A 17,767-nucleotide genomic window follows, 5' to 3' on the forward strand; every position below is an offset into this window, starting at 1 on the left:
GAAAGGATTCTTTAACACAGATATAACTTATATTCTTAATTCCCTCAGCTCCTTCAAGCATTAAGAAACAGCAAGATAATACCTCCATCTCATCCCCCATATTTTCTGGTCTTTCCTGCCAAAGAAGAGGCTCATGTGCCGGGGTTTTAATCACTATGCTATTGCTGTGAAGAGACACCATGACCATGACCACTCTTATAAGAGAAAGCATTTTAGCTGGGCAGTGGTGGCACATGCCTTTAATCCCAGCACTAGGGAGGCAGAGACAGGGGAATCTCTGTGAGCTTGAGGCCAGCCTGGGCTATAGAGTGAGTTCCATGCAGCCAGGGCTACACAGAGAAACTTTGTTTTGAGAGAGAGAGGGAGATTTAATTGGGGGCTTGCTTTAGTTTCAGAGGCTTTAGTCCATCATCATCATGGTGGAGAGCATGGCAGGCAGGTGCTGGAGAAGCAGTTGGGAGCTACATCCAGAGAGAGTGAGACTGAGCCTGGTATGGGGATTTGAAATCTCAAAGCCCACCCCCAGTGACATACTTCCTTCACCAAGGCTCGCCTCCTAATTCTTCTCAAATAGTGCCACTCCCTGGTGACTAAGGAATTCAAATATATGAACCTATGGGGCCATTCTTATTCAGACCACCACAGCTAGATAGCATCCTCATGTTCTTTTCTTATTGTAACTGTTTTTTTTTTTTTTTTTTTTTTTTTTTTTTTTTTTTTTAACGTGGGCAACTTCTTTTTGGGTCAACGGCTAAGTCTCAGATGAATGTCTTTTCACTCACAAGGCCCGTGAAATTGACTGCACAGCCTGCTTCTAGTTCTGCCTCACATATGCTACTTTGAGAAAGTGCACAATGTTCTTTAACCCATCAACCATCCAGGAAGCTACACCATATTTGTGTGGTGGACCCAATTCTTCAAGGAGGCATGCTACCCTATTTAGAAGAACATCATCACCTTGGAATTCCTCAAGGATGTGCCACTCTCAGAGAGCTTGGCTTTGTTAGCATGTCTTAGCATGTTTATCACAGGATCATGCAATCACCACTACAGCAAGGAGGTACACCATGAGGAAAGGAGCCCATGTTGAGACTGCCTCCTCAGACACTCAATCTTCACCCAGTTCAACCTCAATCACATGTCTCGTCACCCATCGCAGGGGCCACACAATTGTTCCCAACTCGTCTTTGGTCATGGTTTGGCCAGCAGCTGTGCTGCGTGACCTTTTCTGGGGAGACATGAACTCTCCCGACACTCTTCTCCTCATTGCCCAGTTTCCACCTCCTCTACTCACCAGGACCACAGCCTGAGTCTGGGTTCCTCCTCTTCGAATTGTGTCCTGGAAACCATCCAGATGTAAAGGGCTCAGCGTGTCTGTGATTTTAGTTTATGAGGGTTTTTTTTTTTTTTTTTTTTGAGGTGGATCTGTCTGCATAACTCAGGTTTACCTGAACTTTCTATGGAGCCCAGACAATACCCAAACTTATAATCCCACCTCTGCCTTTCGAGTGCTCGATATATGCAGCCATGTTTTGCTTTGTTTGTTTCCAGTGTTAGAAAAAGCAATGTTCTCTTCAGATTTCTGGATCTATTGTTATTAAGGTGGGAGGGCAAATCAGTCCCTGATATTCCGTGTTGACTGGATGCAGTTTCTCAAAAAGCATTTCTGACATATTTCCATATTGAAACAAGTAAGTTTAACTCATATTTTTGTATCCATTGTTTTTGGCATCAAGGACAGAACCAAGAGCTACGTGTTTGCTAAGCATGCACTCTACTACTGATCCACACCACCAACCAAATTCAAGTTCATGTTTCAATTTTTTCTTATTCATTGACTGATCGATTAATTTTGGTTTTGCATGTGTATGTTGTGGTACATGTGTGGAGGTCAGAGGACAACTTGTGGAAGTTGTTTTTTCCCTTCTACCATGTGGGGCCCAGGGGTCAAACTCAGGTCATCAGGCTTGGTGGCCAGTGCCTTTTCCAGCTGAGCCATCTCACCAGCCCCATAGTTCACACTTTCACTCATTATACACACGCATAGGTTACGTTTTAAGGCAACCTTCTCTTAGAATAAAAACATGCAGAAATAAAACTTCTTGTTCTTAAGACATGTTCATTATAGAGTCAGTAGGTTGTTATTTTTCAGAGCTGTTCAGTAACATTTTTATCCATTCACATACACACATACACACACACACACACACACACACACAGAGAGAGAGAGAGAGAGAGAGAGAGAGAGAGAGAGAGAGAGAGAGAGAGAGAGAGAGAGACAGAGAGACTTATTTCCTCACATCATCATAATGGTACATTATCAAACACAAAAGTTTTGAGCGAGGGCTGGAAAGATGACTGGATGGTTAAGAGCATGTATGTACTGTTCTTGTGGAGGACCTGGGCTCCGTTCCCAGGATCCACACTGGGAGGCTTGTAACCACCTAGAACTCTGGCTTCAGGGGATCCAATGCCCTCTTCTGGCTTCCATGGGCACTGGAACACTTCTTCCCTCAATACATACACAAATTAAAAATAAAACAAAGCTTGAAAATAAGATTAGGACAATGTAAAGAAGGGGGTAACAGCATTTTTCACTTTCTTGAGTACTATTAATGTTAAGCATATTTTCTTCTCATCTCTTCAGTGGTATATATGTTTTACTTTTCTCAGTTTCCTGTATGTACATATCCTTAGCTCCGTTTTCTGTTGCATTTCTCTTTATTAATTGTGTGTGAGTATTTTGAAAGCTATGCATCTGCTTGTCAGTGTTGTTGGCAAATGTTTTTCACTGTGGAACTTGTGTTTGATTTTCATCCACAGTGTCCTTTCTTGAGCATGCATTTATCTTAATGTCCACAAGGCCAGTCCTAAGGATACTTCCCTTACAGTTTTATTTTATTATGTAAGAAAGTCTTCTTATTCTAAGATCATGGAATGGATTTCTGTTTTCACAAAGTTCTTATTATTCTACCATCTTATGGTTAGGGGTTTAAATATTTTCAAATTTATATTTCACAATTGTGAGCTGGAGTTCTGATTTCTTTTGATACAAAGGATGTGTGGTGCCAGCTTTGTTGATGGTCCATTCTTAGACGTGCTGGTTATTGTCCATTGAGAAGCAAGGCTCTAGATGAAGGCTCTATATGCCTTTCTTTGTCTATCTGTGTCTATATGAAAGGTCCTAGTGTTAACCCCATGTGCTGGAGAGTTTTATGTCAACTTGACACAAACTAAAGCCACCTAAGAGGACAGAACCTCAACTGAGAAAATGTTGCCATAAGATTTGGCTGTAGGGTACTTTTTAAATGAGTGATTGATGGGGCAGGGCCCAGCCCATTGTGGGTGATGCTACTCCTGGGTTGGTGGTCCTGGCTTCTATAAGAAAGCGGACAGACAAACCATGGGGAGCAAGTCAGTAAGCAGCACCCCTCCATGGCCTCTGCATCACCTTCTGCTTCTAGGTTCCTGCTCTGTTTGAGTTTCTGCCCTGACTTCCCTTAGTGATAAAACTGTTACCTGGTAGTGTAAGTCAAATAAACCCTTTCCTCCCCAAGAGGATTTGGTCATGGTGTTTCATCACAGCAATAGTAACCCTAGTTAGAAAATCCCACTTTTTACAGGTGGGAAAACAGAAGCTCAGTAAGATGTATGGCAGCAAGCAAGTGGTGGAGGCAACTCACACCCTGGGTGATGTACTGCACCAGGGGGTTCTAAGGATTGTCCTGGGAAGTTTGTGGAGAAGCACAAACAGGTGGTTAGTCGAGTCTTGTCCTGCTGACCTTTCTTTGTATGGCTCCAGGAGCTTCCTACCACACACCAGTAGTACCTGGCTGCCCTCCTCCCCATGCCCAGCCCCTGCCTGTGGTAGTAAAACATCCTGCCAGACACTGCTAAATGTCTCCAAGGGGGGCGACGTTTCTCTGCTAAGTGCCACTCGTTTAACTAATATGAATGGCTATGAATTGTTGATATCGATTATTAATACCTCTAATGCTAGTGGGAGAGATGCTAATTATGAAGCATGATCAATCACGTATTTCTTCTGGTGCGGTGGCCCCTGTCCCCGTTCAGTCGTGCCTTTTCTACAGCCATCGATTCCTTCCTGCCTGAGTCTCCTCAGCCTGCCAGAGGGGAGCCGTGTGCCACCCACGCTGGCCAACGTGTGTAGAAAATATTTTCAGCGGTTTGTTGACAACGAACAAGAGTGGAAAAATAAAGCCCTGCTGATGTCAGACGAGTCCTAAACGCAGATGTGGTGGCGGGAAGCTCTCCACATTCATGACACAAATTCACTAGGAACACATCTGGCACCCCCAGCATACAGCCCAGCAGCTCTGTAAATGGAGACGGCCATGCCATTCAACAATCAAGACCCCTTAGTCCCCCCATTATTCAGAGTTGTTAAAGGTGACATTCATTTTCAATTTCCAAATGCTGAGCAAGATCTAGTCTGGTTTAGGACATTGTCGTTAGCCTGGTCAGGCGAGAGCTTGTATTTTTAAAGTCAAATAACTAGAGTGGATTTCTTCACTCCTGTAATGGAAGATGGATGCCTTATCCCTCTTGAGTGGCCCAGCTCCAGGGATCCCTCCGAGAGGCCTCCAATTAGCTTCAGCTTCCCTTCTGGACAGGAGGATTATTGAGAAATTTTGCTTAGCCCCATGTGAAGTTGGGGGCCTTGATGTCGCAGATGTCACCTCACCGTCTGAGTGTCCCCGTCAGGTAAATAATGTGGCACGTTCTTGGGCAGCACAAACTGTGTTTAGTGACTGCTTCTTTGCTTTGTGGTGCCAGAGATTTGAACCCAGAGCCTCACACATGTTGAGCAAATGCTTTACCACTGAGCCACACCCCCCCAAGACCCTTATGGCCACTTTCTATAAGGCTCATTCAAACCTTCCAGGCTCTACTGTCGCCTGCCCCACTTCTTCTGGGTCCCCTCAGCTTTGAGCTCACCCTCCATCCCAATGGGAGAGACTGGGGGTGTCAACAGATCTGGGGATCCTTAAAGGCAGATCTGGGTCATCTTCTTATTTTTCTGAGGTCCCCTCACCCTGATGCAGGTATAGGAGGTCCCCTCACTCTGATGCAGGTATAGGAGGTCCCCTCACTCTGATGCAGGCATAGGAGGTCCCCTCACTCTGATGCAGGCGTAGGGCTATCTTATACTTCCAGGTAAGACCATCGGGGAACTGGGCTCAGCAAATGACAGGAAAGCATACTGACTAAGTGCAGCAGTGTCCTGCGGTTGTCACCTCTCTGTGTCCTCTGGATTCTTGCTGGCAGGACAGATACACTCAGACATAGAGGCAGAGTGAAGTGGTGTCGCGGAGCTCAGCCACCCCCTGCTGAGGACACGGAGTCCCATCTAGGGCCAGCAGTAACACAGTGTCCCACCGTGCTGCTCAATATTCAGCCGGGTGTCCCTTCTGTTGGCCCTGCCTACACGGTTCCTGGGTAGGTGAGGCAGCAGAAGGTGTACCTAGGTGGCATCAGTCGAGACAGTCTGGGAGGGAAGGGCCAGGGTTCACTGAGGCTGAGTGCCGGCATCACTGCCATGGACTGCCTGCTGTGGGGTACCCGTGCCCTCTGCTTGCTGAACCTGTTGGGAGTTGTAAGTAGCCAGCTCAGGCCTCCTTCTCTTTTCTTCTCCAGCTGGGTGGTGGCAGGCCGTGGCTGGGGAACTCCTGAGTGCTGGCTCCCTCTTTTCTTCCCCCGACTAGTCCCAGATTCTGCCTGGACGTGAGCTGTGCCCTTGTTCCCTCACCCATGTCTTATCTGTTTCCTCTGGGGCTCCCGGAGACGTGTGTCCAGAGACTCTATCTTGGAATAGCTGAGGCCAGATAGGGCCTCCCTGTCACACCTGAGCCTGCCCCTTCTCTAAGCCACACGTCTCCAGGCTGCCACCTGTTCCTTCTCAAAAAGAACCAACCCCAACCCCCCAATTGTCCTGTCTCCTGAGCCACCTCCGGCAGGGAGTGTGGCCAGGGATGCTGTGGGGCCTGCAGCGTTAGCTCTTCCGGCTGTGGCGTTTGCGGACTCTTTCTTTGGTGATGCCAGGGTTGGAGAGGCTTCAGAAACCAGCCACCGCTCCCTGGCCTGTGCACCAGGGTGTGGGTCAGCCAAAAGAGGAGGCTTCCCTGAATGGACTGCAACTTCCCAGCAGACTTTCTGGGTCACTGAAAGTAGCATCAGGGGCCAGGAGGGGAGGAGTCACAAGGCACTAGTGGGAGCACATGGGGGACAGAGGCTGCCTTTTTCCGCTGCTGCCTTGCCAGGGTGGCCATCCATCCTGGTGCCTCACTGCCCTTCACTCAAGATGCTGGCATCTGGGGACCACGGAGTGAACTGTGTGACACTTGAGGCTCCATTTGTCTCTGTAAAAAGAGAAACGAGTGTGGTGTGGCGGCTCACACCTGTAGCCTCGGCACTTGCTGAGGCAAGAGAATTACAATGAGTTTGATGTTAGTCTGGGCTACGCTGAGGATGATAGGGCAGCCTACAGGGGACCGCCATGCCTGGGGGAGGGGGGTGGGGACGAGTGATCTGACTTGTCAAGGGCTGGCATGTGGATGTCTTGCAGGTAACTTCCAATAACTCTCTGTATGCCGCAAAGGACTCACACTCTCCTCTGTGTACACAGCCCCGTGAAAGCTTCATTTAGGGGAGGGAACCCTAGACCTAAACCTGTCCTTCAGTAACTGGGGTAGATACCTGATTAAGGACTAGAGTTGATGGACCAATGTGTGTGTGTGTGTGGTGTGTGTGTGATCTTGCAAGGGCAACTGGGTAAGTCTTGAGAGATGTTAGGAATTCTAGTTCTCTTAACAAAAGGTCAAACGCCAAATCCTAAACATGTCCCAGATCACTTGGGCTCCAGATGGCCTCAGAATCACCCTTCAGAAACACAGAGATGTCCAGAAAAGCTTAGAGACCATTCCTTGTGGCCCCCGGGCTCTGGGAGGTACCCAACCTGCAATCTTTATGATCACCAAGCCACACACGAAGGCGGCATCCTTCTATCCATCTAATGATCAACTCAGCCACCCTGATACAGGACCCTTATCATCCACCATACCTCCATGCATCCTTATGTGTCTGTCTTCCCCCATCTCACTGTGTGTCTGAACAGCCATCTACTCCACCAGCCCTCCAGCTAGTTCCCCCTCTCCCAGGGACCTCCTTCCTTCCTGCTCGGTGTTCCTTTTCCTCAGTCGGGTGCTATTGTCTTCTTGCTCTCCCAGCCACCTGTGTACTCTCCCACTTACTAGTCTGCACGTTTTCTCATGTAACTTGCCTGAGACACATCAGAAAGCCAACATGCTTGTCAATGGGCTAAACCCAAATGGTTGGCAGGACTGTGGTTCTTCTGGAGTCTCCTTCCCTGGCCTGAGGCACTTCTTCATCTTCATACTGTAAGCACAGTACCTCCTTCTACCCTCTCTTCCCGTCATTTTCTCTCTGACTTGATCCTTGGGCATCCTGATGACTCTGGGCCCACTCAGATAATCAAAGACATCTTCCTGCTTGGAGAGATTATCTGCTAAGTCCCTTGCCTGTGTCAGGCTTTGGGGATTGGGAAACGGACATCTTTGGGGACCATTGTTCTACCTACCAGGGTTGCTTATGCAGAAGCACTTTCAGGGCCTAGAAGTATAGGGAAAGAGAAAAGGCCAAGTTAGGGACTGCACTGTCATGTCCATGGGGTCTCTAGATGGCTTTCTTTAATGTGTCTCAGGACTCACTGCCATGAGATGGATGGAAAAGTGCATCCATCCCTCCCTTCTCCCCTCCTCTCTCCCTTCTTTTTCCTTCCTCTCCCCCTTTCTTCTGTTCTCTTTTCTCCCTCTTTCTCTCCCCCGATTCTTCTCTCCTTTCTGAACTTTCCCTCCATTCCCCACTCTCTCCTTCTTTATGCCCCCCCCCCCAAACGTGCCGTGATCCCAGTGGGGCAGATGGGTCTTTCTCAGAATCAGGGCACAGAAATGTCTCTGCCTTGGTCTCTGTCTTCAGATCACCAGAGCTAGAGAGCCTGAGGCTGCCAGTGGGCTTGGCTCATTGTGTCACCGTTTCTCCTAGGCACTGGGTCACCTCCACCCAGAATGTGACTTCATCACTCAGCTGAGAGAGGATGAGCTTGCATGTCTTCAGGTGGCGGAGGGGACCAACAGCACCTCCCTGGGTATGAGGGGGTGGGGGATGGATCTTCCCTGATCCTGACCTCTCCAGCGTTGCCCTTCAGAACGCCATATCCACTTCCCTCATAGGTCTCGCTGTGTCTTCTTCCTCTCCACCTAGGCTGCCCCGGGACCTGGGATGGGCTGCTGTGCTGGCCCCCAACAGGCTCTGGCCAGTGGGTGGCCCTCCCTTGCCCTGACTTCTTCTCTCACTTCAGCTCAGAGGCAGGTGAGTGGCCAAGTAGGGCAGGGGTGGGGAGCAGGTGGTCCTTTCTAGGTTGCACATCACTGATTTGGTGACAGACGTCCTGGGTTTGTTTGAGTGTCACCTTCTCTCTCCTAGTGTTACCCTGAAAATTTTAGTCATCTTGAATAAGGGTGGATAATGCCAACCTCTCAGTGTAGGATTCCTGAGAGCATGGGGGGTGGGGTGGGGGCAGGGCTGTCATCCATCCAGGGCTCTCTGGCTGTTGCCTCTCTCTTAGGGGGAAGAGGGTGTCTGCTTTCTTCCCTCCTGCCCTTAGGATGTAGAGGTCCATCACTCCACTCTGTGTTCCTCAGATGAATACTGTTCAGCAGAGGTTTCTTGGAGGCCAGAGGTAGACCTTTTTGAAGGACTCCTTGTGCACAACTCACTGGGACACTTGATTGACTGACAGGGTCCTCCCACCACTTGCCTGGGAAAGGGAGAATCCTGTCATCAGAGACTCTTGCTTGCCTCTAGGGGATGTGAAGAGGGACTGCACCACCACTGGCTGGTCTGATCCCTTCCCACCATACCCTGTGGCCTGCCCTGTGCCCTTGGAGCTGCTAACCGAGGAGGTAAGCAGCTCCCAGCATCTTGGAGGAAGGTGACCACAAATACAGATAAAGGTGATAGATTACCATCTCAGCAGGTGGCTGCCGTTCCCACCATAGCCATCATGTGGGCGTAGTATTTACAAGAGTTGTCCAGCAGATGGCAGTAAAGTGCCTAGTGAAGGTGGCCCATTTACTCAAGGGTTGTGGACACTTGGGCTCCTTTGCTTTGACGGAGAAGGGAAGCAGAGGGCCAGCTGAAAGTTCTGGTCAACTTCCTCTTGGTCAGCCTTGTCTGTTCTCAGGTTCCAGTGCAGAAACTTTAGTTATTTCAGAGGAAGCAGACCGCTGGCCATGCTAGACAGGAAGCACTTGCTCTCTCTGGTCCTCAGCCAGTAGGACAGTATACTGGGACGGTGGCATGGGCAAGAGGAGGAACTCAAGGATGTGGTAATTATAGAGACCCCTGGCTCTGGGCAGCATACCTCACAGTCTGCACAGAGCAGTGTCTTCACAAGGCCCATCCACACTCACAATCCCGTTTCCCTCAGCCCTCAGCCCTAAGATCGAAACTGTGGGTATGCTTATCTTTCAGAAGCAGATTCAGGTCAAAGAGGCACAGGAATTGCCTGAGATGAACATCAGGGCTGGAGTAGAGGCAGTACCTGGCCATATTACATCCCCAGCTCAGGCTGATTCATATACTTGGGCCCCATATAGCCTTTTCCTGACTGCCTGTGGCTGTTCCTGGTGTCCTGGACGTTACCTTTACCTGGGAGTGACCGTGTTCTCAAAAGGGCAGCTAGCTGGTGTAATGAGCAGGGCTAATTTCTCCTTGGGTTTTTGTTAGTCATCGGGGAGGTGGTTTCTGCTGCCTTGTCCCATTCCTGCAGCCTCAGTGCCCATACGGGGCTTTCTGTGACGTCAGTGCCTGGGCGGTTGGTGGAGCTGCAGGCCCCCTGCTTGATTGCCAAACCTCTGTTCTGCTCCTGTTGTCCCCAGCAATCTTACTTCTCCACGGTGAAGATCATCTACACCACCGGCCACAGCATCTCCATTGCCGCCCTCTGCGTGGCTATTGCCGTCCTGGTTACCCTCAGGTGCACCATTCTTGTTACCTGCTCAGTGACCTTCGCTGGCTCCTCTACTGTCCGGGGACCAAGTCTAGTTCTTTGCCTGGACGGTCAGGAGGGGCTCAGAGCTAAGTGAGACGACCATGGCTGACATCTTGCCTTTTCCCCAGTGTGGGGGCCGTCACACCAGAACTCAGTTCTGTGGCCACACCTTTGCTCATACAGAGCTCAGTCCACTTGCTTCCAGTGCCTTCTTTTGCTTGGTGGGGTGTCCACGGCTGCCAACACTGGAAGTCCAGCTCTCTTCAGGTTCCGAGAATCCTCCTTGTCCCTGTATGACACCTTTGAAGGATGCAACCTTCTGAGCACTATAGTGCTTTTTGGTTTGGTTTTCAGGATTGGGGCTTGAATCCAAGGTCCCCTGCATGGGCTCTGCCACTAAACCCACCCTCAGCCCTTACTCCTGGGTGCAATGGCTTTTCAGCCTTCAGAGGCTGAGTTCCCCATGGGGCTGTGTCTCTCTGATCACCCAGAGGCTCCCATAGGCTCTGCTGGGCTATGGCTGCCTCTGCACCCACAATTACAGAGCTATCTGAAGGTGAGGCTGTAATCATCTTGCTCTTGTCCTTGAACCTAGCCCAGGAGGACGCTGGCCAGATGACCTTTGGGGTCAGACTGACACACTCCATTCACACTCCATTCCACTCAGTTCTTTGGGTTTGATTTCATTCGATGTAGCATTAGCTGCTTTGCAGGTGCTCACTTCTGCCCAGCTCCCCAGCCACGCCAGGCCTACTCTAGGCCCTTGGGAAGCTCTCTTGCAGCCCAAGCCCTGATTCATCTCTCCTGTCCCTTCCAGGAGGCTCCACTGCCCTCGGAACTACATCCACATGCAGCTGTTCGCCACCTTCATCCTCAAGGCCAGCGCTGTGTTCCTGAAGGATGCTGCCCTCTTCCGGGGCGACAGCACGGACCACTGCGGCTTGTCCACTGTAAAGGCTGTGGCTGGAGGGGGTTGGGGCAGAGGGCAGAGGGTAGAGGGCAGGCCTGAATGTTCCTGGCCTGTTGCCACACAGGCTGACCCTGGATTCATGGCCAGTGACAAGCGAAGGGAACCTCGAGTTTTCTCCACACATTCATAGACCACAATGTTGCCAGGCTACCTGGCAGGCACCATTCCTCTTCTACCCATGCTCCCGTTTAAGTTGGCTCCGGTGTCCAGCCAGCCATTTCATCACCTTTAATGAGCATCCAAGGACCGGGGTGGAGCTTGGCCCCCTCCTTCCAGAAGCACCTAGGGGATAGGAAGTACTCAGATCTGGGGACTAGTGGGTGAAGAAAGCTGAGAACTGAGGGAATCAAAGGGCTCCAGGGAGGAGGTGGCCTTAGAGCTGTGTTGGCACAACAGTAGAGACCAGGAAGAAGCTATCAGTGATAGCAGAGCCACCGAACTGGAAGTTCTAAGTGGAGGGGCCGGGAAAGGAGAGGAGAGGAACAGATTAAAAACTGAAGGGGTCAGAGTTCAAGGTCTTCGAAAGTGTTCTGGAAATGAATAGATAAGTGACTCCCCAGACCAACAAGTGGCCTGTTTTAATAGATGGATTAATTGCTAAATGAGAGGCACACTTACTTAGGCCGGGCAGCACACCAAGTACTTTACATGTATTGTCTCGTGTGATCTTCAAATGCTGTGAAAGCCTCACTTTAAGCCTGTTTTGTTAACCAGGGGCAGCTGGCCAGGTCACCCAGCTACACAGTTGGAGAATGGATAGAGCTTGGGCAGCCGGGCTCAGAGGTGGTACTGTTGCCCACATAGGTAGGCGAGGGAGCAAGGCCGATGGTCACATGCATGATGAGTGCATCTATATTCGAAGATCGCAGATCAAAGCTGTGCATGCATGACCAGGCCATGATTATCACGCTTAAGAACTTCAGCTTTAGAAGGTCATATAGCAGAGGACATAGAGCAGTTCTTAGTGACCCTGAGCCAAGGCCACGAGAGATCCTGGAGTTCTTCCTTTCACAGAGAATGTTGAGGCTGAGGTGGTTTACATGTTTGACAGAGGGCACCCATGAACCCAACCTGTCCTCTGCCTTTCACCATTATACTGTCAAATTCCTTTTGGGGCAGCCCAAGGAATGGAGCGGTCCAGCCCAGAGTAGAGGGGACCTGAGGATTCAGTGTCTCAGTGGGGTGAAAGAGACCCAGCAGGGGCTGAAATGGGGCCCCAAGATCTGACACGTCAGCTCCCTGCTTCCAGATCCTGTGCAAGGTCTCTGTGGCCATCTCCCACTTTGCAACCATGACCAACTTCAGCTGGCTGCTGGCGGAAGCTGTCTACCTGAGCTGCCTGTTGGCCTCCACGTCCCCCAGGTCCCAACCCGCTTTCTGGTGGCTGGTTCTCGCTGGCTGGGGTGAGCATCAAGGGCTCATTGGCCGCCATAGGGGAGGTGGAGGCTGGGCGGGCCCAGGGAGCTCATAAAGGGCCTTTCTTATTGTGGGTGACCCTGAGGCCCAGGGAGGGGAAGGGACAGGCCACAGTCCTGTACGGAGCATGGGGACGTAGACCAGATCCCCTCCAGCCTTTGCCTGGTCCCCACCGTTATGGTCTGCGGGGCACTCGCTCACGCCAGTGTCGTCTCACCCGCAGGGCTCCCTGTGCTATGCACTGGTACATGGGTGGGCTGCAAATTGGCTTTCGAGGACACAGCGTGAGTAGAACAACTGCCCCCCCCCCCCGCCCCTGTGCTGTCAGCAGGGCATGCAGTAGACCGTCTAAGGAGGAGGAGGAGGGAATCCCTAGCTTAGAGTGTCGAGGGTGTACAGGCTGCCCGTAGCACAGGGGGCGGGGCGGGTGGGAGGGGGTTCGACAGGAGAGGCTGTCAGAGCTGTGTATCCCTGGAGACCAGCTCTGAGCAGGCCTTTTACAGGAAGGGAAACATCCGGACAAGGATGAGAAGAGTCAGCCAGCCTTCACTGGGGCTCTCCTATAGAGAGGCTGAGAGAGAAGATCAGGCCAGAAGGAGATAGGGCGAGGCCGAAGGCTTGAGCACTAGATGGGAGAGGATCCCAGAAGCCATAGAATCATCACCGTAGAAAAGGGGCGCCTTCAAGCCCAGGCTGTCTTCTTCCCAGGTGCTGGGACCTAGACGACAGCTCCCCCTACTGGTGGATCATCAAAGGGCCCATAGTCCTCTCTGTCGGGGTCAGTCTCTGAGGCCAGTGTCCTTTGCCTTATTCAGCCAGCCTCTAGGTTTCTTTGTATGGTCCTGCAGGGGTGGCGACATGACTACCCGAAGGAAATCAGGAAACTGGCGTCTAGCTTCTCTGGCAGCCTCTCTGGGCCGCGCTCACTGGTTGGTTTGTCAGCTCCTAGACCTGTTTTCTACTTTCCATGTGTCTGGCTCGGGGAGCATCTCTTGCTGGGGTGGTAATGATTGGAGATGGCCCCTATTGGTGAGCACTCAGTTGCTCCCACTCCCGATGTGTCATGGTTTCTGTGAATGTGTTATTTCTCCCCAGCAGAGAAACTGCCCAGTGATGGGCAGCTGCTTTATCCCGTAGTGACCCTGGGAGGTGGCTGGAGGCAGATGGCCAGCCCTGACTCTCACCCTTGCTGGCAGGGCTGGAGAGGGAGGGGAGTCCTCAGTCTTCTCCTGACTTGCATCTCATGGGCTTGAGGTTCCTAGTCACCAAAGGGGCTGGGGCCAGTCCTGGGCCACCTGGTGCTGCCTCTGACATTTGCACCCACTTTCCTGTGCCTCATTTTCAGGTGAACTTTGGGCTGTTTCTCAATATCATTTGTATCCTGCTGAGGAAACTGGAGCCTGCACAGGGTGGCCTCCACACTCGGGCTCAGTACTGGTACTGTGCATGTGTTCGTGTGTGTGTGTGTGTGTGTGTGTGTGTGTGTGTGTGTGTGTGTGTGTGTGTTGTATATTTGAGGAATCTTCATGGAAAGCACTTGGAGGGAATGACATTTGTTTTTGTCTCATCGGGCAGTTATTTATTACCTTGGTCCTGTCCTCTTCCCTATGCCCCCTAGAGAGAGAACAGATCTGGCACCTGCCTCTCATGAGATCACAGTAGAGGACAGTGGGACATAAAACTGCCAGTTACCATGGCAAATGGCTGACAAGTGCTGCATCTGTTTCTATGGGGGCCCGGAGAAGGAGATTAAATCTAGATGGGAAATACCTAGAAAGGGGACTTAGAGAAGGTTTCCTAGAAGAAGCAGACTTTGAAAGATGTATCTAGACTCTGGAGTAGCTGGGATAACTGCATGGCCACAGCAGTGTGATGAGCCTTAGTAAAGAAGCCTGGAGATTTGTGGGAAGGACAGAGTCTCCAGGGGGATGATGGTAGGCAGCCTTGTAATCTAGAATTTGTCTTCTCCAAGGCGGCTTTCCAAGTCAACACTTCTCCTTATCCCACTGTTTGGAATTCATTACATCATCTTCAACTTCCTGCCTGACAGTGCTGGCCTTGGCATTCGCCTACCCCTGGAGCTGGGACTGGGCTCCTTCCAGGTGAGACCTTCCCACGGGCATTCCTTCCTTCCAAGGATTATGGCAGCAGACCTTGACTAACTTCATGTTAGGGTGCGGCCTATTGTTATACATTGTCTATTCAATTATCTGTCCATCCATCCACCTGTCCATCTTCCACTTACCTTTATATATCTCTCTACTAATACATTCATCTGCCTATTCCCCAGATATTCATCCATCCACCCATCCACTCACCCACTCATCCATCCACCGTCCATTATCCGTTAATCAATTCAGCACTGTTTCTTCCTTCTAATCATCCCCACCTACCTATCCATCACCTGCTCATCCATCCATCCTTTATTATCTAACCATCAATTCTTTTTTCCTTCCTCTCTCTCTCATTCATTTATCCATCATTTGTTATCAATTGATCAATTGATCCACCCACCCACCTATCCATCTTTCCATCCATTTTTCTTTCTTTTCTTCCCTTCCTTTCTCTTTCCTTCCATCTGCCCCACTCACTCCTGCATCATTCCACTCACTCTTCATCCATCCATCCATCCATCCATCCATCCATCCATCCATCCATCCATATTTCTTTCCATATATCATCCATCCATATATCCATTCTTCCTTTCATTCCTCCTTCCTTCAGTCCACTTGCCTATCCATTCATTCTTCTTTCTACTCATCTGTTCATCTATCCTCTATCCATATGTCAATGCATCCATCCATCCATCCATTTGTCCTTTCCATCTATCCATATTCATCCACCCATCCTCTGATCTATCATCCATCCATCCATTCATATATCTATTCTTCCTTCTATTCCTCCTTCCTTCAATCCACTCACCCATATATTCATCCTTCTTTACATCTATCTTCCCATCCATCCATCCATCCATCCATCCATCCATCCATCCATCCATCCATATGTTCACCCACCTGCCCATCTGTCCTTCCTTCCTTCTTCTTATTCATATGTCCACTCATTTATCCATCCATACATTCATTTATTAATCTATCTTATATTTTCAATTCTTACGGAGTACCTATCGTGTATCAGGTTGCGTGCTCACTAATGTAGATACAAAAATGAAGATACACAGTGAGATGGGGCTACCTACACAGCCCTGGCAGGCACGACTTGGTATGTCTAGAGCACTGTGAGTAATGAATGAGGGAGAAAACACTAGAAAGACTGCCCCCTTCCAAGGTCAGCCAAAGTGTTCTCATGGAGTCCTTCCTTCCTCTTTGATCCCACAGGGCTTCATTGTTGCTGTCCTCTACTGCTTCCTCAACCAAGAGGTATGTGTGCTCCCGATGGCTCACCTTTACTCAACAAGTAGATTTTCTCCCCGGTCTCCTTTTCTTTTGCCCCTGCTCTGTAAATTCCAGCTAGGCTGACTCCCATAATCCTCCACTCTTGTGAGCCTGTGTGGGAGCAGGTCCTGAGTTCCCGAATCAATTCGAACCTGAATACTTGCTGAATACCTTGTACACATCTCCCTTGTGAGCTGGGATATGTTCTACCGCCAACTCATGAGATGGAGGAGGTCTTTCAGGGGTCAAGGAAGGATGGAGGACAAAGTAGATTAGTTGGTGGACAGAGAGTGAAAGAACAGAGACAGGAACCAAGAAAGTCAGAGGTTCATATAGAAGAAACTAGGGGAAAGCAGAGACCGGAAGAGCCAGAGCAGAACAGGAACTAGAGAAAAACTCTGGAAGAAAGGGAATCTAGACCAGGATGCCAGAAGTGGAGGCAGAGGTGGAGAACACAGACAGCATAGAGGTCATGGCACATGTGGGACTCCGGGAGAAGGCAGGATGCTGAGAAGAGACGTTCACCCTGAAGACCCTGTGGGTTCCCCTCTTGTGAAAGTCCTGCTGTGTGGGGACAGGCAGGGTGCACAGCGGCATCACAGATCCTCCTGCTGGACTTGTATTTGGCAGGGCTCTGTGGTCGGCCAACCTGGACGACTCCTGTGCTATTTCTCTATGGTTAGGAAATTCCTTCCTTCCTCCCTCTCTTCCCCCTTCCTTCTGTCCTTCCTTTAACCTGCCCATCCATTCATCTTTCTTTCTATCTTTCTGTCCATCCATCCTACCTTATCTGCCACCTCTGTCCCCAACGGTCCTTCTCCCCCTCTGACTCCCAGTGCACCCAACCTGGTCTCTGAGTCTTGCTCAACTCTAACTGTAATGTCAACACAAGACCATAGTATCTGAGACTAGCAGTCCTGGAAGAGGGTGGATTAAGGATCAACCCCACTGAGGCGAGTTCAGTCTGGGAAAGGAGTACACACAGAAAGTAGGTTGTGAGGGGATCTGTTTTAGGAAGCAGAGTTGGACATGAGGTGGTCACATACTTTTGGCAACAGGGAACTCACTTCCTTTCAATGACACTTTCTATTTTTGATTCCCAGGACAGGAACCAGTTTTCCCTTTCTCCATCATACAGCCCCAGATTAGCTATCAGGCAGAACGTCTCTCAGTTTCCTCTGCCCCTCAGCCAGACACAGATAGAGATGACTCCACTCCCTCTTCCCAGCTTTCTCTATCCACTGGTCTCCATGACTTGAACATGAAGACAAGGGTAGGTCAAAGCCGCTCAGAGAGGACCATCTAGTGATCTGGCCAGGAGGCGCAGAGGGTACCCAGGTGTTTGACTGGCCTCAGACACAGGCAGTGCTGAAAGAAATGAGAGAGTTAAAGGCAAATGCCAGAAAGACTCCAAGGAAGGCCCACGACCAGGCTTTCCTAGCCTGCCCCATTTCTTCCACACCGTCTCTCCAGGCACCTTTAGTGTCCTGGGGTTAAGCTGAGGAGAGGCAGTGGGGTCTATTTTAACATCCTCTGCCTTGTCTGTGGAGGTGAGGACGGAGGTCTCACGCAAATGGTATGGCCACGACCCTGAACTTCTGCCAGCACGTCGGACCTGCGCTGAGTGGACCACGCCTCCCCGGCCCAGAGTGAAGAAGGTGTTGACCTCAGAGTGCTAGGCCAGCCATCCCCAGGGGCTGAGCCCCATTCCCTGCACTCAGCCTGCCATGCCACTGTGGGCAAGGAGGTCCTCCCTCCTGCTCTTTGCATCTTCTTTCTCCAGGTGCCTGTATGTCAACCTCTGACTTTCTCAGCTCCTGTCTCTGCCCCCCATCTGTTCTTGCCTCTCATCTAGGGCTATTGCCCAAGGCCCAGAGAAACCAATAAACTTGTACT

General features: G+C 50.4%; 1 protein-coding gene across 1 annotated transcript in view; it reads left to right on the forward strand.

Annotated features, from left to right (window-relative positions):
- Ghrhr (growth hormone releasing hormone receptor) overlaps positions 1-17,767 on the forward strand; it is a 40,343-nt gene extending 22,576 nt beyond the window's left edge. The window contains exons 2-16 of the mRNA XM_076566097.1: positions 4,635-4,725; positions 5,465-5,617; positions 8,083-8,185; positions 8,302-8,409; positions 8,905-9,002; positions 9,981-10,078; positions 10,911-11,043; positions 12,313-12,466; positions 12,703-12,763; positions 13,188-13,257; positions 13,825-13,916; positions 14,452-14,581; positions 15,815-15,856; positions 17,422-17,529; positions 17,655-17,767. Coding sequence (XP_076422212.1) covers positions 4,635-4,725; positions 5,465-5,617; positions 8,083-8,185; positions 8,302-8,409; positions 8,905-9,002; positions 9,981-10,078; positions 10,911-11,043; positions 12,313-12,466; positions 12,703-12,763; positions 13,188-13,257; positions 13,825-13,916; positions 14,452-14,581; positions 15,815-15,856; positions 17,422-17,529; positions 17,655-17,726 — 1,513 coding nt within the window. The 3' untranslated portion in view covers positions 17,727-17,767. The remainder of the gene's footprint in view (positions 1-4,634; positions 4,726-5,464; positions 5,618-8,082; positions 8,186-8,301; positions 8,410-8,904; positions 9,003-9,980; positions 10,079-10,910; positions 11,044-12,312; positions 12,467-12,702; positions 12,764-13,187; positions 13,258-13,824; positions 13,917-14,451; positions 14,582-15,814; positions 15,857-17,421; positions 17,530-17,654) is intronic.

This window comes from Peromyscus maniculatus, chromosome 3 (genome assembly GCF_049852395.1).
Source record: "Peromyscus maniculatus bairdii isolate BWxNUB_F1_BW_parent chromosome 3, HU_Pman_BW_mat_3.1, whole genome shotgun sequence".
Classification (NCBI taxonomy): domain Eukaryota; kingdom Metazoa; phylum Chordata; class Mammalia; order Rodentia; family Cricetidae; genus Peromyscus; species Peromyscus maniculatus.